The following is a 24860-nucleotide window of genomic DNA, read 5'->3' on the forward strand; positions in this document are numbered from 1 at the left end:
AATCGTCACCGGTGCTGGCCGTGAACGGGAATCGAACTCGGGTCGCCCGCTTCGTAGCGCAGCGCGCTAACCGCTACACCACCGCTCCCCACACACCACACACGCACACACCACACACGCACGCACCACACACGCACACACACACACCACACACACACACGCCTCACACCACACACGCACACACACACGCACACACCACACACGCACACACCACACACGCACACACCACACACACCACACACACACCACACACGCACATACACACCACACATGCACACACACACCACACACGCACAAACCTTTATACTGTGGGACAACCACTGGAAGGCAGAGTAGAGTCAGCGATGGTCATCGTTTATGGCAAAAGGCACGAGAGGAGAGAATGAATGTGAAATGGGAGTAGGGACGTCGAAAGAGAGATTAACCTCGTGCAGGGCAGTGTGCGGGCTTTTTGTGAACGTTCCTCATGCGAATGCGGTCACCCAGAACATCCTGTGCTGGCCGACTCGTTCTTCGCTGCTACGCCTGTCCCCCCCCCCCCCCCATTTGTGCAGATACTGAATATGTGACTAAGTGCAAACAGAAAATCCAAGAAAAGACAGCAAAATATTGCAGAAAAGGCACCGTACACCAACGCTGTGTGCAAAAATCCCAGTGGGATGCAAGTCAAACAACAACCACAAGACAACTTAGATTAAGGCCATCAGTCTTACTCCGTACAAACAAACATGGCCAAACCAATACACTTTTCGAAATCACCAAAATAAAGCCATGAAAGCAATGTAACAGTGATCATAGGAACTGTGACGGAATTTTCACAATAAACGACATAAACATGTACTACCTAAACCCTGCACCATTTGTTGGTAACCCTGGGGTGGGGGTCCACTTTCTATAACGTTTTGATTCAGGTCTTCTGAGAGGCTCTTATCATTTAGTTGACAGACAAGCGGAACGCTGGGCTTTGATAATTGGACAAATATGTACACACAATCTTGACTTAAAGCTTTCGTGACCGCAGGAATTCATATTCTACGTGGCTTTACCGAAAGAACCAAATAATATTTAGACGCAATAAGGCGATGGGTTTTGGCAATGTCCCTTCTGCATGGTACGCAGATGCCACTGCCCGAAACGTGAAGGGTAATTGGCCGAAACGTCGCCAATTGTCATTTTAAGGCCAGTGTTGTTGATGTGTTAAGATATTGTCTTGTTATTTGTGATAAATCAGCCGTTCATTCCATAAATCTACTTCTGTACTCTACACATTTTAACCAATTAAATGCAAATAAATAATTATCAATATTTGCCCATTGAACGTTTAATATTACCGCCCATGTCTATACATATACACTACCGGTAAAAAAACAATACAACTATATGATGTAAACGAATAACTTTGAATTGGCATACCCAGGATAATTAATCTTAGCCGCGGTTCTATTTGTTGGAAACTTGATGTGGGTCACCCCTTCGTCGAGTCAGTTCTCAAGAAGAGCACCTGGCTTTGTGCACAAACAAGTGGGATTTGCAAAGTGCGGGGTGGACAGACTTACATGGTTCTCGCCACACCAAAGTCAAATATTCCCCGTATAGCTGGCCATACCACCCACTCCCATGAGCTGCCTCTCACCTTAATAAGTGTTTGCTAACAGCACTTATCTCAATTTTTTTAGGTAAGTTTACCAAAACAAAACCACGGTATTTTATGTTTAATTTTTATTTAATAAAAAAAAATAAAGCTATTTTATTAGTTATTTTAAAAATAAATAAGTTCATATTTATTTTGAAATGAATTTATATTTTATTATTTATTTTAAAATAAAATAAATTTAGTTTTATTTAAAAATAAAATTATTTTATTATTTCCCTTCTATGTGACTTTACCGAAAGAACCAAGAATAAGAAAGGGATGATCACATCAGTCGCATTTTACAGGGATAGAAATGTGTTTATTACAAGTTGTAGTGATACACTTCAAACATGTAAATACAATGATAAGTTCAATGGAAATGTAATTCCTATCCGAAACATTATTTCACAAAGCATTCATATGTTCACGCCGTATGTATATAAACACAAGTGGATGTATACATTGTTACATAATTTGAAATGCACACGTTTGTAAAATACAAAACTCTTGATATTGTTTTTGTTACAGTATAATGTCGCATAATCTACTCTATGGGGACTGCGGCTATAGGCGAATTTGTGAGGATATCGGATGTGTGACCATCTATAGAGAATTACCGTGACACCGTGCACACACGAACAATGCACTGGCACCTCATTTGCCAGTAACAAAATATGATAATTGGTTTTTTACCCTTTTATCTGGCAACATAACAGACACCTTTTTTACAAGAAGTCATGTTTGCATTGACCACAATACCTGTAGTCGGAATGCAAACAAAAAAATAACTCCGATAATGTATGCACTGTCCTTGAAAATTGATTGGTCCACACCCGAGACAGCTTTATTTGTTGCTAGATAAAAGGGTAAAAAAAACAATTATCACTGCACTGGCTGTGGGCGGTCAATTGGTCAGGGCAGATTGACCACTTGTTGCTGCGAAACCTGAAATTAAATGAGGGCAATAATTTGTTGGCACGAAGTCAATGTGCCGATTTGTTGAATTGACTAAACATGCAAAATAAACACAATCCACTTGTTTTAACCATTGTCATTTTGTAAAATGTTTCTGTTTAAGTAACGTAAACACAATGCTAAATTGAACTCCGAGCTGCAGTGCCACTCGTTGGCAAGTCGAGGCATTGCCATTCTACACACGGCAGTCAGCATCGGCCAGGGGTCGGGAACCAAAATGACAGAGACAATTTTTTTGAAATCGGTACAACAAAAAACACCCTCAATGTCTCAAGAGCCGCAATGCAAATGTGAACACGAGACGGTGATGCTTCATAAATAACGGTCACGTGATCAAGTCACACGTTGGGACGCACAGCAGCCTTGAGCCTGGATCGTGCCTGTATGGGCGGTCACCGATGCACTGCATCAACCGTCGAATGTTGTGTTGCACTACTATGCTCCCCAGTTTATTCATTGAAATATTTCACTTGGGTAAACCGCTCGAGATGGAACATCTCTCGTTTGCAAGGGTGTCAAGTCAAACACGAAATTACTCGCATGCGCGTTTCAATCTGCTACAAGTTACAGTATATTTCTACAATGTCTAATACATTTACAGCGTCAAGAACATTCACAAGAGGGCAGCGCACACGAAGATCACACTGTGCAGTCAGCGTTCACGAAACCGCATTGGCCAGCGTGGTGAAGTATGGTCAATTAACCCCCAAAACTCACAAACCATGGGAAGGCCTTCATCATGCAGTGCTGACAAGGCTGTAGATATATACACACACACAGATATGTCATCATATGCAATATTTAGGGCTGTTTTCTTTTTAGTTGTCTCTAAGGACATTTGGGAGTTTAAGGCTGAAAACACATTTGCTTTTACTGTAGGGCTGGTCAAATATAGAAAGTAATATCGCTGCACAACTTTTATTATCTAAAAAAAAATCGACCATGCACACCCTATAATTGTATCCATGATCAAATCATTTTTCATTCTTGTGCGAAACTCACATGGGCATAAATCATTTTATGACAGGCCCATTATACGACATACTCATATCCTTGGGAAAAATGTGGAAATGTGGAGTCGGCATTGTAAACATTAGTTATGCAGTGTTTGGACATCAGACCACGTGATTTCTTGTGTGCACCTTGGGCAAGCTAAACAGTAAAACAGGTTATAGTCACAATGGCAGAAGTTTTCATTTGAACTGCTGGGCCAGATAGGCACTCTCCCATTTGAAAAATCCGCAGCCGTTGCAGTCTCCATCACAGCCAAGAGCTTTGCTAACACGGCAGGAGAAGAACATCCTTCCCTCGTTCGGGCCCGCTTTGGAAACGGTGCGTCGTTTCGAGCGTCGCCCACACTGACACAGAGGTGGGGTCACCTTGCCCACGAACGAATTTCTGGAAGTGGAGGTCACTGGCGTAACAGTCATCGATCTCCACGAGGTGAGATTGACAGGTGTCAGTGTACCATTCCTAGAATCGCTTCCACGGAAGACGACATCTGGTGAACTTTTCTTCTCACCGCACAAGACAAATCCTTCTGCGGGTTTACATTTGCCGGTCTGTGGGTTTGATGGAGTCGGCATGTAATTTGTGTTTCGCTGTTTCAAAGCGCTGCCCGTCGGTGGACTTGGCTTTTTAAACAGCCCATTCTGAGGTGTATAAACGTCACATTTTGGTGTAGACTGGTCGCACACACGTAACGTCCGACTGACGCACATCGGAGTTGTGAAGATTTGTCGATTTGAGGCATCATCATCCTTCTGTTGTTTTGAGTAACCCTGGACGGGTGATGCGAAACCACCACTGCGCACCAGAGGCGGTGTCATCATCTGCTGCCCTCCAAGATGTTTATCAGTCAAGTTCATATTGACACCGCCTCCACTACTCATCACGGTGGGCACCATGACGTGTTCAGCAGTGGTCGGTGACCGACCAGTATTGGCAACATTGGGACTATTGTGCAGAAGTAGCCTTTGCACAACAGACGTATCCGGTGCTAAATATACACTTCTCCTGTCAGTTTCATTCAGATGTCCTACGGACACATTTCCTGCTATTAAGGTACAAGGAGAAACAATGCTCTGGAACACGGAATTGTGGGCTGTTGAAGAGCTGCCTTGACCAAGAAAGTGATCACCATTGGTGCTGTTAGACGCAGTAGGTGGACGCACCTGTTGCCCATTTTCTTTGCCGTTCGAGGCTGCGAATTGAGGCACGTTTTGTGTTAATCTCCGAATGCTCAGAGTATGTCATTGCTCTTCTGCTGGGGCCTGCTATTTCATCAAGCCCTTTGCTGGACCCCCTCTCCTCTGCTGGCGTATTGACCGGTGGGACACTTGAACGATATCCCTGCTTTTAAATGACAGAAAATGAATCAAATTATGGGATTGTAAAAATTGGATTTTTTTTATTGTGCACATAACTTAACATTTTTAACAAAATAAAATATCACGTTGGGAAACAATCATGAAAATTATCGAAGGGACCATTCAACATTATCAACATGTCGCAGGCAAGCTATTTGTACGCCGAGGGCACGTAAGGTGCAGCCGAATGAACATTTTTTATATCAATAAAATGTTTATAAAAACTCTTAGCAGATTTTCCTGGAGGATGGAGTGGAGGTACTGTGGTTAGCGCACTGCGATCTGAACCTGGAGATCTGAATTGAATGACTGGCAATGGCTAACATCAAGTGGTGAGCAATATCTAAACCCGTCTTGGGTAACCCTTCCTTCAACAACCCCACTGACCAGCTTGGTGAAGTATGGTCACACAAGCACTCAGACTAACGCAAGAGCCGCATAGCAGAGGTCGCAACCGGGTACCCGATACCCGTACCCTACCCGATACCCGGCTACCCGTACCCGGCCGGGTACGGGTACCCATTTGCGACCCTGGTGCGGCCGGGTATGGGTAAAGAATCAAAACCCGTTTGCGACCTCTGCCGCATAGGTATAAAATAAAATTAATCACGACGTTTCGATTGCAACACAAGCAATCATTATCAGGTGGGAAAACCACAGCAAGAAAAAAAAATTGCTGTGGTTTTCCCACCTGATGATGATTGCTTGTGTTGCAATCGAAACGTCGCGATTTATTTTATTCTATACCTACGTGACTTTACCAAAAGAACCAAAGAGTATGGATTCCTGCAGTCACGAAAGCTTCAAGTCTAGATTTAACACAAGAGCACTGGACAAAGGGCCTTATTATTGTAATTATAGATTTACTGGTGGTTCATTATGTGCCACCTAGCACCCAATGATCTAATCAGAATGTGTTACCTAGCAACCACGAGCGAACAGTGACCTGACCTATTTTTTGTATACGTGTGTGCATGAGCAATGGTACATTTATACGAACTTAATGTTACTTTATATAGAAACGGTAACAACGTAATGCGTAAAGGGGAAGCCTATGCAATTACTCAAGCCAGCGTTGATGGGAACTCTTAAGAGACCCTCTAGAGGGTATTTTGTTGTAGTTTTACACGCAATACATGTGGTATGTGATAATACATTCATGGTTGTTAGATTAACAACTGTATAGGAGGCCCTATATATTAATGTATTCTTTCATGCATTATTTCTGAGCGGGGTAGGACAGGATGCATGCACTTGTGAATACATTTATAATGCTGAAAATGACGTTTTATCATCATCATCATCGTCTATAGCGAGGCACATCCCAGCCAGCCAGAAAGGGTGCACTCACTGCTCTATCGATAGACTTGGTGATCTTCATGGTGCATCCGTCACAAATCATCCTCCACGCCAGCTGTGCTGTATTTCTGGCATCATCAAGACCTGTCAACAACAACAACAACAACGGGTCACAAGATACAACGATCATCGCAAAGTGAAACTTTAATTACGGGTCCGAAACGAAGAGACGAGGAAGAAGGCAAGGGTGGTATCCATCTTAAGACGAGCTGAAATAATATAGTCTCAGATGGCAGGGACATATCGTAAGAAAAATGGGGAAAATAACAATGGAAGAGAGGTGATGAACATGGAAGCACCAGGGCTGAGACGGAGAGGCAGGCCCAGAAAAAGGTGTTTTGAATTGGTTCACAACTTTGGACGTGGAGTTAGCGTAGGACAGGAATGAGTGGGAAAAAGAGAAGGAAAGTATGACTTTCTCTCACAAAGCATTGTCTTTAAATTTCGATTTAAAGCTTTCGTGACTGCAGGGATTCATCTTCTTGGTTCTTTTGGTAAAGTCACGTAGAAGGGAAATAATAAAATAATAAAAATAAAACATAATAAAGCATTGTCTTTTAATCTGTCCTGCGATATATTCTGTACATCGGCCACTCAAACTCTGTAACAAGCTTAACACCATAACCTGTGTCAGAGCTATCGAGTGTACAGGAAGTGGTGCAACTGCCCCGAGACTGAGGGCTGGAGGGGCCTAGGTGCCGGATATGGGGGGGGGGGGGGCCCATTAAATACCTATCACAATCCCAACCACGTCGTGCCGCTGACCATAGGAAGGGAGCTCGCCTCGGGGCTTTTCACTCCCCACGCATAGTCAGCCAAGGACCGTCGCGCCAAAATGTGTGAAACCTCTCGCGTGAGCATTCGCATAAACCGCTCTTGCTGCCATAGCAGAGGTCGCAACCGGGTACCCGATACCCGTACCCTACCCGATACCCGGCTACCCGTACCCAGCCGGGTACGGGTAGCCGTTTGCGACCCTGGTGCGGCCGGGTACGGGTAGGCCGCGAGTCACTGGTGAGTAACCGTTTGTCACTCATTTCGGGTAGGGTACGGGTACGGAACGGGTACCCATTTGCGACCCTGGTGCGGCCAGGTACGGGTAAGGAATCAAAACCCGTTTGCGACCTCTGTGCCATACTGGCGTCTCGAGGGATTTGATCCACGGATCACGGGGCAGGGGGGGGGGCGACGACATTTCTTGGAGGGTCGCGGTCCACTTTGAACGTCAAGGCCAGGCGAGATCTCAAGGAAGGAAGCACGCTTGGGGAAGCGGGGCCAGGGGGGACCTCAGGGGGTTGAGCGCTGGAGAGCGGATACTGCCGTGCACTGTCCCGGCGTACACTCACACACTTGAATTGAATTGGAAATTGGAACGTGTGGTGCATTCAAACTATGCAGCCACGAACCTGAATGCTCTCTTCCAGTAAAGCATATACCAAGGTCCTGCAATGCTCCATTCAGACCCTTTGGCTTGCGTTCATAAAACATCTGAGGAAATTATAAATGGCATGTTTTATCCACGAATAATTACACCGCTGATCACAAAAGAATCAAGCATTAGTCATCTCGAACTAACAATATGGTCCCTGCAGTTTTGTTACAGATGACAGTTATACATGTACCTCTAAAAGTGTTTCGGTTGTCACAATAGGTATTTATCTTGAAAGCATTCACACAGGTATCCACTAGAGACACAAAGCCCGAAGCGATTATAGTTTCCGTGGGGGACGTTTATTTATGCCATACACAAGATCGGGAAACTCGATGGGATTTTAAGATAGGCAAGGGTCAGTGAAAAATATACAGAATTATTTCATCACAATTGAAGGTATGATATAAATGGAATGTTCCTGTTAAATTAGACCTTTTTAATGTTTGTAAAATAATTTAGAGCCCTTTGTCAAAGCAAATGGAACAAAATGTGAAAAAATGCCACAAAGAAGCACGGTGAAATGCATGTTAGGAACACGTGGATTAGAGAACAAATTAGAGACATTATTTGGACTTAAGGATAGTGAGGCCTGGGAAAGACACATTTTACTTGACATGATGACGATGACCGATGGATGAGTAGACATTACAGAGAGGACCACCACCATGCAGATGGCGCGATGGGTTTATCTCGTGTGCAGGAGCGACATGGATTATGGCTGCATGACGTTTTTTAGGGATGGTAATGACACGGCGAGGCCTTCATTCAGCAGTAGATTGATCCTGGCTGGTGATAATAGAATATCAAATGCTAACAACACTCTAACACACCAGTCTGTTTCTCTCTTACCCGGTAAGTTACTCTCAAATCAATCCAGCTGTTGAGAACATCAGGTCTTCGTATCTGTTTCCTCTGACACTCGCCCTTGAGGCACACTCCTAGATCCCAGTCTGCAAAAAAAAAAACAATAGCATATTCTTAGGTTTTTTTTTTAACCTCTCCATAACAAAGGCTCACCCTCTTAAGCCTCACCTTACCATATGAATAAAAAGTGTGCTGTACTTGGCCCTTCCCCCCCTCTCCAACCATTATATATACCGAGTGGTAGCTCCTGCAATCTCTCATTTACTTGATACAGCTGTCGTGGCTGTGACGGTTCCACCTGAAGACGGAAGCTTGTGTTGCCTCCGAAACGTCGTGATTTTTATTTTATTTTTATTAATTTTAATGTTTTACCTACGTGACTTTACCGAAAAAACCTAAGAATATGAATCCTTGCAGTCACGAAAGCTTCAAATCTAAAACAATAGCATCCAGCTTTCATTCAAGTTTAAATGTTTCATTACACATTGACATGCGAATGAAATCGCTTAACGAAAATAACGCAACTGTTACGCCAAAGACTTAGAAATACAAGACCACGCAAACAAGACATGTTTATTCTCCCAGTTATATTCCCACATTGCAATCGATGTTACATCATGAGACAATAGCATTGTCACTTGGAACTCTCCGAGTGAGTAGTGCATCAGCTTGTTTCAGAAAACCCCCAAGAAGATGATAAAGAGCTACTTGTGACGCCGCTTGATTTGAGTTCCGAATGGAAATGTATTTCTCTCACAATGCGACCTGCCAATGGACTGTGCGTGTACCCATTTATACCGCTGGGTGGACAGAGGTGGGGAGATTTGACAAACTCGCACCGTTGTTTCAAGCGTCACCTTGGCAGAGAAAACCGGCGACCTCTGAATTGCAAATCCAGTGGGTTAACCACTCCAACAGTCTTGATTTTAAGCTTTCGTGACTGCAGGAATCCATACTCTTTGGTTCTTTCAGTAAAGTCATGTAGGTATACAATAAAATAAATCACGACGTTTCGAAAGAACCAAAGAGTATGCACTGCAACAGTGTTCTTAACTAATTTTCAGAGGGGGAACACTTTCGCCACTAAGACATCATCAGTGTGAGGGCCACCACACATTTGAAACCATTGGGGTTTGACAGCACAATGATGATGATGGGGGGGGGGGGTAGGGGGGTATCTTTACATTTGTGTAGTTGGGGGACGCACGTCAGAGGCCGCACTAAAGGCCGTCAGGGACCACCAGTGGCCTGCGGGCCTTGCAATAAAGAACACCGCACTCTATCATAACATCATTTCACGACTGACAGGGCAAAAATGGGGTGTTCATGCGTGATAACAAACAAAAAAAACAATCTCAGAAACCCGGTAATTTAACCAACAGCAGTACACATCTGAACCACCAGAGTACATTACCTGACCATGTTACAAACGCACACGGCTTCTTGCCTTCGCATGCATCCCTCTCAAGGTCCCTTGCAAACACAATGTTCTTCTCTTCTTGCAGTTTCCTGAGCCAGTGACCAAACTGCGAGAGGCAAATGTGCAAGGGCACGCCAGCCTCCACTTGGTGCTGGTGACAAACGAGATTCATTTCAGAACAACATCGTCAAGGTGCCCCTTCCCCCCTCCAACCCAGCTTAAATACACGCTGCCAAGCCTTGGTGGTGTCCATTCAGACGCTGTCTTCCCAACAGACCTGTTCTTCACCTGAGGACGGCTGCTTGCGTTGTGGCCGAAACGTCGTGAGAATTATTTTATTATGTTTTATTTTTATTATTTTATTATTTCCCTTCTACGTGACTTTACCAAAAGAACCAATAACATCGTATTTACATGGTGCAAATTCCCACAATACTTCAGTGTTTTAAGATGGCACCCAATGCTACTTTACAGCATCGCAACGCCTTTGCTTTTGGAACAGGGAGGTAACGTATTTTAGGATTAACGGCTTAAAACTATGCTGCCTGTCACACTGGCTTGGTTTAAAGCTTGCACACTCTGCACCGTTTCTATTAACCACTTGCTTTCATCATTTCACATGGTGACTTCTTCCCGCTGCATCACATTTAGCTGGTGGTGCACGACTGTAATCCAGTGCAGTGCTTTGAAAGTGAGGGTTAGTGGGCGACTCGAAGCGTGCGACTCCGTAGCCATGGGCGCCGAGGTTGCCATCACTTGGCTGTTCAGGGAATATCGCTACTGCAAGTGGGTTCATTTCCATCTGTACAGGGATTGTGAGTTAACCCTCCTCACATGCGTGGGTTGTCGCCGGATACTCCGATTTCCTCCCACACTCACAAATGGAATTGACCAAACACCCCATTTTTAGGACCGCAGAGATAAAAAACGGTTGATTTAATTGTTACCGTACGCGAGAAAGGTTTTCTCCAAGCACTCTTGTTTTTCGTCCCACGTGTATAAACACTCATTCGTGGAGTTGGCCAAACATTTCAAAGACAGGATCGGAGAGCTTGGCGCATGGTCCGACTGCCTTCTCACTTGTCTGCGATTTCCCGCACCTCTGAATTATTGTCTCTGCAGTTATAATTTGACTCTCTCTATCCCTGCATATATGGGTGTACTAATTACTGTGTAATCAGATATCTGTACACACACCCCTGTCATGTGACATATACATTCCAAGCTAAACTGTATTGGTCACTTGCTGTTCTCAGACCACATTTAATCCTTTGAGTGGGGTGGTGACACAAGTGTCCCCTGCTGTGCGTATGCCACTGCTTGATGATACTCGGTCTCCTGGAACAGAGTTCTAAGCCATGTGGTGGCCCATATTTTTCAACTCTACATCAAAAGTCACATGTATCAGGTTTCAGTGGTCAGAATATCAAGCAAAATGCATTGAGCTTTTAAATGTCAGGCAACCATTAACAAGACTATGGGAAACATGTGGAGAATCGTGATACGTACATGGACGTTACACATTTTAGTTACAAAACAATTACCAACATTTAACCTTGCACGGTTTCTGTTTTTTTATTTGCCTATAGATCGATTTGCATTAGATTTCAAAACATTGTAAATTGCAATCAATTGGAAAGATGATCGTGAGGAATCTCATAGTTTGGCGGCACAGGGGAAAAAAAATGTTGGCAAGCGTTTTGCACGGCAGGTCATTGAGGAAGAGCAGGGTGAGACAAACACGGGTAGAGCAACATGAATGTGTAACGGCGTAAGTAGCGCAGGAGTCGTTGACGGAGGCAACACGTATTTATTACCATTAAATCCAATACAGCAGAGTAACGACTAACACTCGAAGAGGTAACGGCCCCTTCACCCGGTTCTATCCGAGGCAGTGTCCCTCGGCTAACGTTTCCCCGTTAGCTCCTACACCCCTCTAACCCAGACCATCCTAGTGGAGGCTAACTGACCTGGCCCAGCTTCGGCTCAGGTACGACCCTCAGCCACACAAGCCTGGCCCTCACAAGGAAACAGACCTCGCTGCTCTGAGGTCGCCCCTGGCTTGCCCTGCTCGGCTCTTACAAGAGCAGCGAGTCAGGATAGTCCCAGGGCTAACTAGCTGGTCGTCAGTCTTCACTGGCTCTTCTGCTCCAACGACTCCTTGAGCTCTCTCGCGCACCGCCTTATATACCCAACTGCCCCCCCGAGGGGCGGGGCTGTATGCGGACGTTGATGTAGACACCCCAACGTAACGGCTTGCTACACCCCTCTACGTAATACCTCTACAAATGTATGGAGTGATGCTCAGAATAAACTAAACAATTTTTTTTAATGTCATCAGGTAAGGCCCACCGAGCTGCGTAGCTCTTCTTCAGAAGCGACCCGGCCACAGATGATTACTCAACGAAGTGGCTCATCGAGTGGAAATTCATTGCAGGCGAATACTCTAAACGCACGTTTTTAAATGTGGAGGAAAAAATCGAAGGACCCGGAGAAAAATCCACGCGACCACTGGCATAACATGCAAACTCCAAATATACAGGCGTTAGGGTCAAACCAATGACCTCCTGCATACCAGGGCGATGGAATTAACATCTCGCCGCCGCAGCACCATAATGTGAGACAGTGCCCAATGAAGCACCGTACTTCGAGTGATGATAAGAGATGTACGAGAGATACAGGGCTGACAACCAATTACATTCAACCAAGAATGAGGAGAAATGTTTGACATCTAAATTAGTATTACTTCTTACCTGCTGAATACCTGTAAGCTCTGTACAAAAGGCGGAGAGTAAAGGATGCTCCTGTGGTTGGAGGTACGTGCGAAACTCATTTTCAATTTGTCCATTGGCGGCATTCAACAGGACGGCAGGAAACTCAACTGACAACACAAAACATTAAAATACAATTTGGATTTATAAACGATTGATAGACAAATGCATCCTCAGATGCTGTACAAAAAGATTTATATTCACATCATGCAGACAGTAGTACATACCATATATGTTCTCGTGAAAAGCCTGTCACTCGGACAAATGGCAAGAGGAAGAGGCTGGAGCGTGGACTGGAACAGGGGCAGAAAATTCAGAGCACTGATAGCTGGGGGATGACTTTTATATTTCCAGGACAGCAGAAAAGGAGCAATCTCCCACACTTAGTAAGTGGTTGACCAAGGGATTAGACAGAAAGCATTGACATGCAATCCTGTTGATTACATTTGCACATTCAAGAGATGAGCAGATATCCCAAAGGAGTCGATTATGTTTAAGCTAGAGGACAGCCAGCATTTCTGAGATCATCGAGGTCTCAAACTCCAGGTACACGCAGTCTGGGATGAAGGTTGCATGACACATCTCTCCCTTGCCATTGGCATGAAATGAAGGGCTGCTTTGTATCCTGGGAACAAGAGATCCACTGATGGTGCTCTGAGGCTAGGAGACACTCTGCATCATGTCCTAATTCAAATAAGGGAAAAATAAAGAGTCTAAGTGGCTGGTTCGCTCAGGTGAGTCATAATCCCCATGTCAAGAGTACATAAACAAAATCCCGGAATTGAATGCGAGTTTCTGCCAACTCCACTGTAGTGATGGTATAAGCTTGGTTACGAATAATTGTGCAAAAAAACCACACTGACATTTGCATTTTTCGATTACATTTGCATATTCCAGCTTCAAGGACTAAAGGCTTTCATTTGTTTTGCATTTTATTTGTGTACAGGGAACTTAAGGGTGTTCTTTGGTTGAGGCTCAATGCTGTGACTGGACACTCTGTAATGCCATCTTCCAGGGACTACTCTCCTACATAGTGTGATGTTACATCTGCTGTTAAGAGTTTACAATAGAAGTTTCTTCATCTCAAGACCCAACGCCAAAGTATAAGTGGAATAAACGTTAGACTAAAAATAGTATGTAGCGTGTATGTGTAGCCTTTTGCCATTCCATCCACCGCTGGAGGCAGGGAGCAGACATGGGTACATCGAAGTAGTATACACAAATTGATTTTTCTTTACTGTCCTCTGCTGCCCAGTGCATCAAAATCCTCACAGTGCATATCTCTGTAATGATCCCATTGCTTTGGGACCTGAGCAACTGCAGTATTATCTTCATGCCCACACGTGCCACAATCTCATTTTCTCACATGCCCTGTAGGTACCCCATCGTGTGGACTATCTTTCTTAGCTGCCCCTGTCCCTTGCCAATCGCATCTTATCTTTTCATGGCACGCTCTGCACAAGCCTACTTGGGTTTCACAACAGTGATTATATCTGTACTTTAGTCACTTAATCCATGTGCTGTTTTGACTTGTATTTTTACATCAGTGCATTCATTAATTGAACCAGAGAATTGTATACGAACAAGCAGCGTGCGAGTTGATGGGAGAGATTTCCCTGGCTCTGCTTTTTTTCCCCAGGACTGCACTTTCAGCTGTCACCCTTGGGTGAGTGGGGGGGGGGATACTACTCATTGGTAAAGATGTCGAGCATAGACGTGGGTGCATAGAATAACAGTACAAATGGATTTGTCTGCACTGGCCTCTGCTGGTCAATGCTTAGCAAACTCTGCAGCCATCTACGACAACCTGGTGTGCATGATGGTCACCCATCCCTGCTTAGCTTCCCGATATGTGATGAAATTGGGGACACTTCAGGTGATTTGAATCAATTTACCCAGACTATAGAGACATATATTGAATTGACCGATCTTTCGCCCAACGAAGCTTGAATATGTAATGGGTTCAATTTAGGCGCACACACTTCTTGGGAGGCAACACTCATTTATTAATTAACACAACGTTTACTCAACAGTTACTCTTACTCTACACATAGGGTGGTGACCACCGACCTACACTAGCTAACACACAATTGTATTTTATCCGCTCCAGCGTGACCCAGCCAGGTGGCTGCTGGCAGTCCGCTCACTGTAGGTCTTCTCTTCTGGCATCTTCACGAGGTGTCTTCATTCTTCTCAGGAACAGCCCTGCTCTGCCTTCACACCACCCTTATATCTCGTCTCTCTGGCGTGGCCGGCTCCGCCCAGGCCACGCCTCCCTTCCCAGGCCACGCCTCACTTCCCAGGCCACGCCTCACTTCCCCCACCTCTGGGAAGGTCCGGATCCCTCCAGCACGTGACCCCCCAGGCACCCCCTTGGGGCCCCCAGCCCTCGTACGGGCCAACACAGTAGTGACCGTTCTGTCACTACATCACCCCCTCCTGTATAAACACACAGCCGTCCCCGGCTGTAACACAACTGTGAACATCGAAAAGGTGTGCCTCCGAACCAGCAACATCAATAAATGACCGGCGACCGATAAGAAATACAATCACGTAATATATACAGAATCGACGAGGGTAAAAGGGAACCGCATAGAAAACGGGGAATTAACAACAAATATACATGAAAACTGGCTAACCCACTTACGCTACAGCACAGCCCCCCCACCGTTAGAATCACGCATGCAATGACAGTCACCCGTTAGCACCCCCCCGCCTTTCCGACGTGGCGTCACAACCAGTAGCACGCGTCGGCCATATCGGGGGGGAATTTCCATGTTACCACCCCACCGCCTTTCCGACGTGGCGTCACAACCAGTAGCACGCGTCGGCCATATCGGGGGGAGGGATTTCCATGTTACCCCCCCACCGCCTTTCCGACGCGGCGTCACAACCAGTAGCACACGTCGGCCATATCGGTGGGATTTTAACCCAGTCTCTCTCCAAGACTCGCATCGCAGCATATAGCTGTACCGACCGAGCTGAGATGACCCAGTCTCTCTCCCAGACTCGCATCGCAGCATATAGCTGTACCGACCGAGCTGAGACGACCCATCGTTCACTCACTGCACAACATGCACCCTAACAACTGAGGGAAACAGTCTCAACGTAACAGGCCAACTCCACCCGAACCTTACGAATCTCCAGCCCACTGTTTCAACGCGCCTCAGAGGGTCTCAACCTCCGAGCCGTCAGGTCAAGCTGTCAGCCATAGCATGACGGGACCACCCTCCCTGAGCCATGTGAGCGCACAGCCCACAAGGCTAGACAAGCCACAGAGTGTCTCGCTCTCCGGGCTGTCAGGTCAAGCCGTCAGCCATTGCATGACGGGACCACACACTCCGAGCCATGTGAGCACACAGCCCACTAGGCTAGACATACCACGGAGTGTTTCGCTCTCCGGGCTGTCAGGTCAAGCCGTCAGCCATTGCATGACGGGACCACACTCTCCGAGCCATGTGAGCGCACAGCCCACTAGGCTAGACATGCCACGGAGTGTTTCAATCTCCGGGCTGTCAGGTCAAGCCGTCAGGCACAGCATGACGGGACCACACTCTCCGAGCCATGTGAGCGCACAGCCCACTAGGCTAGACATACCACGGAGTGTTTCAAGCTCCGGGCTGTCAGGTCAAGCCGTCAGCCATAGCATGACGGGACCACACTCTCCGAGCCATGTGAGCGCACAGCCCACTAGGCTAGACATACCACGGAGTGTTTCAATCTCCGGGCTGTCAGGTCAAGCCGTCAGCCATAGCATGACGGGACCACAACGTTCATGTTAGACACGCAACACTCACTGGGCCATCCTGGTCAGGACCTGCGCCCCAAGATAGTGACAGCCAGCAGCACAATTCCAAATCCCTGGCAGCATGTCACCATCGCAATTTAACACCATCACAACACATACAATTTGAATTATGATCCCCCACAGAACTAATCCAATGCCGAACAGGTACGCACAATTTTTTTTTTTTTTTTTGACGATCCCGAATATTCAATGGTCACAACAATACACCTCACATCCCGTATCCGTACACATCATCTCCGGGACTCGCATTGCAGCAATGCAGCTGTACCAAGCGAGTGGAGAGAGCAATGCAATTTGACGGCAATTAACGGAAACGCACCCCCGATCCATGTAGAACACAAGGAGCATTCCCGCACAAAAGACATCATCTGTGCAACAACGGACAGGAACCAACCAGTGAGTTTGAAACAAACCGAACCTGTCACTTCAAAATCCCCTTCAACATTAACCATGGGACTCAGGGCATTCGAATTTTGAGAGAAAAAAACTGTACACAAACCCCAAGAATCGCCGAATTGATTAATACAGTATATGCAGTATACGAAGTTCGTACAGTCAATCATTTGGCACAATGCACCATCCAGTCCCCACATGGCAACACACACAATCAATACTCCAGACAATCCATACATAGTAAATAATCACAAGCAAGTACCCAACATTCCATACACTGTTAACAATGACGATCAAAGTTTCTGACAGTTGCAAGTGACAATCACGAGCGAAACTCCATACAGTATACACAATAACAATGGTGATTTCGCAACACAACGATGTAACAACACGAGTCATTAACACGGCAACATACAGGATATCCACGGAACTCGGGACACCAACAACGAATTAATCATTAACTACACGCAGAAGATACCGATCTTGACGCCGTAATTAACAACAAACACTGGTCGCCGCGTCAATTTCTCACGCACACAACCGGACGAACACGCTCCGCAACCCAGCGAGTAAAAAAAACACACGATCGCAACCCGGCACACGCAAGATGGGTGAAAATTATTATTATTTTTCTTGGGGCCGGGTGCTTGTCATGTCATGACTCGCCTTGAAAACTGTGCATAGCAGAGGGCGGCAAGGTGGAGCACTGGGACGGCCCGAAGAATCTTCCATGGTGAACACGGCCTGCTCTTGCGAACGAACTCCCCCTCTGCAGGCGTTGATGTCGGCGGGAGCGGCATTTCGGCAGCAGGAGCGGCGTTTTAGCGGGAACAGCGCACCGACCCGCCGCCGAAATGGCGGGAACGGCGTTTTGGGGGGAACAGCGCCCCGACCAGCCGCCGAAATGGCGGGAACGGTGTTTTGGCGGGAACAGCGCCCCGACCAGCCGCCGAAATGGCGGGAACGGTGTTTTGGCAGGAACAGCGCCCCGACCAGCCGCCGAAATGGCGGGCCCACCGCGTGGCCCGCATGCCCGGGCCTCCCCCGCCAGCCCCCGCAGCGACGATGGTGTCCTCTCGCCGCGGCTCCATCGCTCCGTTCCCGATGGCGGCGAAGCAGCAGTGCGATGCAAGTCCCACCGCTCCGCGTGCAGCGCCATCTCTCTCTCTCTGTCACCGGGGCTGCCATCCCCGGGGCTGTCCGAAGGACGGTCGTCACACCATCCCCGTCGTACGAAGACGTCCAGATGAGTTTTGTATTTGTTTTTCGTGTGCCCATTTTACTTCCCTAGGATAACACCTAGCAATATTTATTTTTCCACAACTGACGCCAAATGTAGTGGGTTCAATTTAGGCGCACACACTTCTTGGGAGGCAACACTCATTTATTAATTAACACAACGTTTACTCAACAGTTACTCTTACTCTACACATAGGGTGGTGACCACCGACCTACACTAGCTAACACACAATTGTATTTTATCCGCTCCAGCGTGACCCAGCCAGGTGGCTGCTGGCAGTCCGCTCACTGTAGGTCTTCTCTTCTGGCATCTTCACGAGGTGTCTTCATTCTTCTCAGGAACAGCCCTGCTCTGCCTTCACACCACCCTTATATCTCGTCTCTCTGGCGTGGCCGGCTCCGCCCAGGCCACGCCTCCCTTCCCAGGCCACGCCTCACTTCCCAGGCCACGCCTCACTTCCCCCACCTCTGGGAAGGTCCGGATCCCTCCAGCACGTGACCCCCCAGGCACCCCCTTGGGGCCCCCAGCCCTCGTACGGGCCAACACAGTAGTGACCGTTCTGTCACTACAAATACAACAGGGAGTCCACAGCATTGTATGGCATCATGTATTGGGGGCAGGTTTGGTGGATTGTGCAGAAAATATCGTATGTGGAGATGGTCAAATGCAGTGGGCTGCAGAGTAGCCATGGGATGGTAGCACAGCAAGAATATTCCTCACTCATCTGTACAGACCTTTGGAGCATTAACCGCTTGAATGGATAAGTTATCTCTGGGTACTCTGGTTTACTTTCACATGTTGCCTGCCAGCCAAGTCGCCCTTGAAAAAGAGCATCTTAGCTCAAATGGCTTTTAATTGGGGAAATAAACTTCTGATTCTGAACTTTCCATGTAAACACTCATTAAAAAACTAATTGGTCAGACATCCCAAAGCAGGGCCTTCTGAAAAAAAGAGACTCGGGACTCTATTAAACAATTTTTTTTATTTTACCAGGTAAGGCCCACTGAAGTTGTGTAGCTCTTTTTCAGAAGCGACCTGGCCACAAATGATTGCTCAACGAAGTGGCTTATCGCGTGGAAATTCACTATAAATGCACGTTTTTAATGTGGAGGAAAAAAACTGGAGGGCCCGGATAAAAATCCACGCGACAATGGGGAGAACATGCAAACTCCAAATATACAGGCATCAGAGTTGGAATCAAACCCACTAACATCTCGCCACCGTGACTCTGAGGCCCTTCTAAATAATAACAATATTCCGTAGAAGACACAGATAACTGTAAGCTATAATATGGGGGAGTTAAATATAATTGTTTAGATTAAATACTGTACAGTCAATACGAGTGAAATTAAGCGAATGTAATACTCAACGTACTTATTTCTTGCCCATTGCGTGGCCGCCCATCATTCCAGCAGGTTGATTCAAAATCAATGACGATGAGATAGGCGAATAGTTGATCTGTGAAATAACAACAAGGCAACAGTGAAGCTGCAGGAAAAAGATCGCGCCCAAGGACACGAGTGACATGATGCTTTACTAGAAAAAAACGACATTAATGTAGGCAAAGACGAGCCCTGTAATTACGTGCTCACATCACTGATAGCACTGGTCAACACAATTTTTCTGGCATAAGGTATTCCAACGGGTTTAAGGTAATTTGGGGTGCCGATTCCAAATCTGGCATCAGTTTTTGTCTATCACATCATGTTTTTGAGATATCAAATATAGCATTTTCAATAAAAACTGCAGAAGAAAAATATTAAATAAATGTGGATATCTACATAAAATGATATTATAAACACACTATCCTAAAAATACAGCACCATATTTTAACACTAAAGCAGTCACTGACTCGCAACAACTTGCAATCATAAGTGACAGAGTTAATTTCGGGTAAAATCAATGAAAATGGGGTATGCCGATAGCATAAAAATGAGATGTGATAGAGCAAATCTGAGATCAAATTTGGAATCAGCACCCTGAAATTAGTCTAAAACAGCTGCAAAAGTCCAGGCCAAAATTTTTATTTTTTTGTTGACCAGTGTAGTAGAAATGTCTCCAGTAAGGACGATCCAAAGAGCTTCTCTCGAGGGTAATTTGACTGGAGCGTTACCCAACTATAATGCTGGGAGGAGACAGGCAAGGCGATTTAAGATACTTCCACCAGAGTTTTAACTGGAAGATCGAACCATGACCTCTTGATTGCAAGTCCATCGTGCATCCACTTTAGTTTGACTTCTGGTCATTATTTGTGAGACATTTATTGAATCAATTCCAAAGTGTTTCTTGAGCTCAATTAAGTCATGTGTTCAATTATCAGATACCCAGATGATACTATATTTACAAGGCAAGTAATACACAGAGTTACTGCATTCACTGTATCGACGAATTGAGTGTAAAATGTCCAGCTATACCACCACCAATTATATCTACAGTATATTTAAAAGACCTACTGTAAACATTTTAATATTGGTCAGAAATTCATAAAATAATAAAAATAAAACGTAATAAAATGTTTTATTTTTATAATAAAACAATAAAATATTGTTTTATTTTTATTATTTTATTACTTCCCTTCTATGTGACTTTACCGAAAGAACCAAGAAGATGAATCCCTGCAGTCACGAAAGCTTTAAATCGAAATTTGGTCAGAAATTGTCTCAACAAATAACGAATCGGATTGGGTACTTGTGTCACATTCACGCAGCGATGGGAACTTTTGTCTTCCGGGCTGTGAATGTCACAGAAGATGTTTATCCATCACTGCAAGCATCCTAGCGACACTACCCAGGCACGAGAGGTGAATAATGTCAACCTGGTAAAAACGCGTTTCTAATTTTAGAAAGCTCAGCTACCTGTGATGTGTCTTAAGTAGTTCTGAGCACACAGTCAACTCGTACATCCTTGTGTAATCAAATTTGTGTGAGAATGTATGTTGTGGGCCCTCGCCAAAGGAATTTGAAAACTCTATTTGGCCCTCGGGAAGAAAAACTTTACCACTATCTGCATTAAAGCAATACTCGAATTCAAACTAATTGAAAAATTATGTTTAGACGCATGATACGGTGCCCGAACTTCTGCAAGTGAAATCACATCGTGGAAATCGCAATGACCAGACCCATCAATGAAAATCCAATTTTCATTACGAAACGTACGAAAGTCTGAGAAAAGTGTGCATATATGTACACGAGCAGAACGATGGATTAATACAGACTGTCACTTCAAACATCTGTTAAGTAAATACATTTTCACGTACGTGATCGTACTCGTTTTTCAGTTGCTCCAGCAACCGACGGAGATGACGTCCGTTTTCTGATAAACCCAAGTTCCCTGGAAGAGAAAAGCAAGCTGTAATGTGGAAATGTCTGCCCATGGCATCATTGCCCTCAGAGGGTGGGTATCATGGCCTTGTGACGTTGCGTGCCAGAGATCGGTAGCGCGTTTGCGGAGGCTTTTGGTTCGATTTCAGTGGCCGCCCTGGTTAATGCTTCCAGTAAATTCAATACTGCAATCGCTCCTTTTGCAGCGGAGGTTTCAAATATTACGGGACGTCATTCGAGATTAGAGTCGGTCACGCCTTGCAGTGCCCCTCGGTCCAACTTTAATATTAATCTCAGATTAATTATCCGTGTGGTTAAAGCCACTTTGCAAAATTCACCCTCCTAATGCAAAAGACTGAGACACCGGTGACACACATCGTCGCCGCAATATTTAGCCTTGCGCTATAAGAATGGCGCGATAGACCAACATTATAATTGGTTTCTTACCCTTTCATCTGGCAACAAAACTGACACCTTTTTTTACAAGGAGTCATGTTTGCATAGACTACAATACCTGCAGTCATAATGCAAACAAAAAACATAACTCTGATAATGTATGCACTGTCCTTGAAGTTGATTGATGACGCCAAAAGGCGCCTTTTGGCGTCATCTGGTCCAACCCATGTGAGACTAGGCTCTAAGGAAAGCTGTCTCGGGTGTGGACCAATCAACTTCAAGGACAGTGCACATTATCAGAGTTATGTTTTTTGTTTGCATTATGACTGCAGGTATTGTGGTCTATGCAAACATGACTCCTTGTAAAAAAGGTGTCAGTTTTGTTGCCAGATGAAAGGGTAAAAAACCAATTATCATATTTTTACTGGCAAATGAGGTTCCAAGACCAACATTACTCAAATACTATTAATATAATTCCAGGGAAACGCGTGAAACCCACAGAATAAGATGGGCGAATAATCCCAATACAATACAAAAGTTTCATTTTTCGATTTAAAGCTTTCGTGACTGCAGGGATTCATCTTCTTGGTTCTTTCGGTAAAGTCATGTAGAAGGGAAATAATAAAAATAAAACATAATAAAATACAATTCTCACGACGTTTCGGCCACAACGCAAGCAGCCGTCCTCAGGTGAAGAACAGGTCTGTCGGAAAGACAGCGTTGTGGCCGAAACGTCGTGAGAATTGTATTTTATTATGTTTTATTATTATTTTTATTACTTTATTATTTCCCGGTTGGGGGGGGGTATAGGGACTTCCCGTCCACCCCTCCTCACTTTGCAAGTTGCTTCGTGGTTTTCTTCATCGCTCGCAAGGTCGAGTTGTAAGTTCACCGGCTCCGTAAATATGTGAACATCTGTAAAAGGTTAAATATAAACACCAAGGCATAAGACACGTGTCGTCGATTAATCGATTCCGCAGCTCGTTAGATGATTGCGTGAATGAATCGTGTGTTTAAAACAGAAACGATTCGTAAGTAGTCGTATTTAATTGGAAAAACGAGAGCCACGAGATTATTATTTTCACTCCACGGAGATAAAAACTAATCGATTATATATTTGAAAAAAAAATTAAACAATTCTAATATCGTTTCAATGTCAAACATATAATCGTTAACACAGCAGCTGAATCGAACATCGAAGCATTATACAATGCGAGTGTATACGCATATTTAACCCCCAAACTAGATGCTAAATCGATACGTAATTATATTCTTAGGTTTTTTCGGTAAAGTCACGTAGGTAAAACATTTAAATTAATAAAAGTATTTTTATTTTACTTTTATTAATAAAAGTATTTTTATTTTACTTTTATTAATGCTTTACCTACGTGACTTTACCGAAAAAAACCTAAGAATATGAATCCTTGCAGTCACGAAAGCTTTAAATCTAGATCGATACGCAATTGTCATCACGAGCCATTCTCAATCCACAGCTGGATGGAACCATCCGCATAACGCGACAAACAAAACATTGAAGTCCTAAAAGCACGAGCTGATGAACGATCTCATCGCTTTCACATGGCTTAGCACAACTTTACATTTAAAAAGTATCACACAAACACAGCGTCACCTTTATTGATGTGTTTTTTAAACAAAAATCGTTCAAGAAAATCAGCCGCGTGGCGGTGGGGAGAGAGAGGCGACTTTTTGAATTTATATCCCAGCCGTGACGTCACGTCCGCCAACCGTCCCTGCACCCCCCCCCCTCCCTCCACCCACTCCCTCCCCCCCATTTCCTTCCCCCCACTCCCTCCCATGCCCTCTCACCCCCTCCTTTCCCTCCCACACCCACTCCCTCCCCTCTCTCCTTCCCCCTTCCCCCCCACTCCCATCCCCCTCCCTCCCACTCCCACCCCCCTCTCCCTCACTTCCCCCAACTCGCTCTCCCCTCCTACTCCCTCCCCCCTCTCCCCCCCTCTCTCCTTCCCCCTTCTTCCCCCCCACTCCCATCCCCCACTCACACCCCCCACTCACATCCCCCCACTCACATCCCCCCACTCACATCCCTCTCTCCCTCCCCCCCAACTCCCTCCCCCTCTCCCTCCCACTCACTCCCTCCCCCCTCTTCCTAAACCCTCTTTCCCCCCTCGTCCTCCCTTTTCTTTCTCCCCCCTCGCCCCCTCCCTCGTCCTCTTCCTCGTCCCGCCCACTTTTCCTTCGCCCCGCCCCCCTCACCCCCACCGCCCGTGGCGCAGTTTTCCGGCCAAATCCAGCCCCATCATCATTCAACAGGCATCGAGGCGCTGTCAATGCGTGGTGCTCGTGCCGTTAGAATCAAAGAACAAATAAAAAGTGTTCCTGGTTCTTTCGGTAAAGTCACGTAGAATGGAAATAATAAAAATAAACATTAAATAATTCTCACGACGTTTCGGCCACAACGCAAGCAGCCGTCCTCAGGTGGAGAACAGGTCTGTCGAGAAGACAGAGTCATCATCAGACTCTGTTCTCCACCTGAGGACGGCTGCTTGCGTTGTGGCCGAAACGTCGTGAGAATTATTTTATTATGTTGAATTTTTATTATTTTATTATTTCCATTCAACGTGACTTTACCGAAAGAACCAAGAAGATGAATCCCTGCAGTCACAAAAGCTTTAAATCGAAATTTAAATAAAAAGTGATTTAGTGTTCTTGCCTATAAACATCTGGCAGCTCACCGGCATTAGTTCGAACAAAGTCAGACTGCTGATGAGACAATGAATGCCGAAACCGAACCAGAGTTTTGCTTGAGTTGAATCGGATGCTGCTATAATTCTGAATCCCACACGACCGTGTGATAAAACATAATGTTGCTTAAATGAACACTGAAGCGGTTCTCATATG

The 24860-nt window shown here is 45.4% G+C and overlaps 1 protein-coding gene across 3 annotated transcripts; it reads right to left on the reverse strand.

Moving 5' to 3' along the window:
• Positions 1–1946: 1946 nt before the first annotated feature.
• ERI2 (ERI1 exoribonuclease family member 2) lies at positions 1947–23711 on the reverse strand. 3 transcript variants are annotated; one of them, XM_061570927.1, is made up of 10 exons: positions 23611–23711; positions 22816–22895; positions 21521–21594; positions 19639–19722; positions 12806–12933; positions 10047–10203; positions 8618–8718; positions 7743–7824; positions 6329–6420; positions 1947–4960 (listed from the first exon to the last, which is right to left on the reverse strand). In XM_061570927.1, exons 2-10 carry the CDS (start codon positions 22842–22844, stop codon positions 4760–4762), a joined length of 948 nt encoding a protein of 315 aa, XP_061426911.1. In that variant the 5' UTR covers positions 22845–22895; positions 23611–23711; the 3' UTR covers positions 1947–4759. The 3 variants fall into 3 exon arrangements, with proteins under 3 accessions (XP_061426911.1, XP_061426910.1, XP_061426912.1); XM_061570926.1 differs by having other exon boundaries at positions 1947–4963; XM_061570928.1 differs by lacking the exons at positions 1947–4960; positions 7743–7824.
• Between the last annotated feature and the right edge of the window lie 1149 nt (positions 23712–24860).

This window comes from Lethenteron reissneri, chromosome 46, assembly GCF_015708825.2.
Source record: "Lethenteron reissneri isolate LAM-NWPU_2019-01 chromosome 46, ASM1570882v1, whole genome shotgun sequence".
Classification (NCBI taxonomy): Eukaryota; Metazoa; Chordata; class Hyperoartia; order Petromyzontiformes; family Petromyzontidae; genus Lethenteron; species Lethenteron reissneri.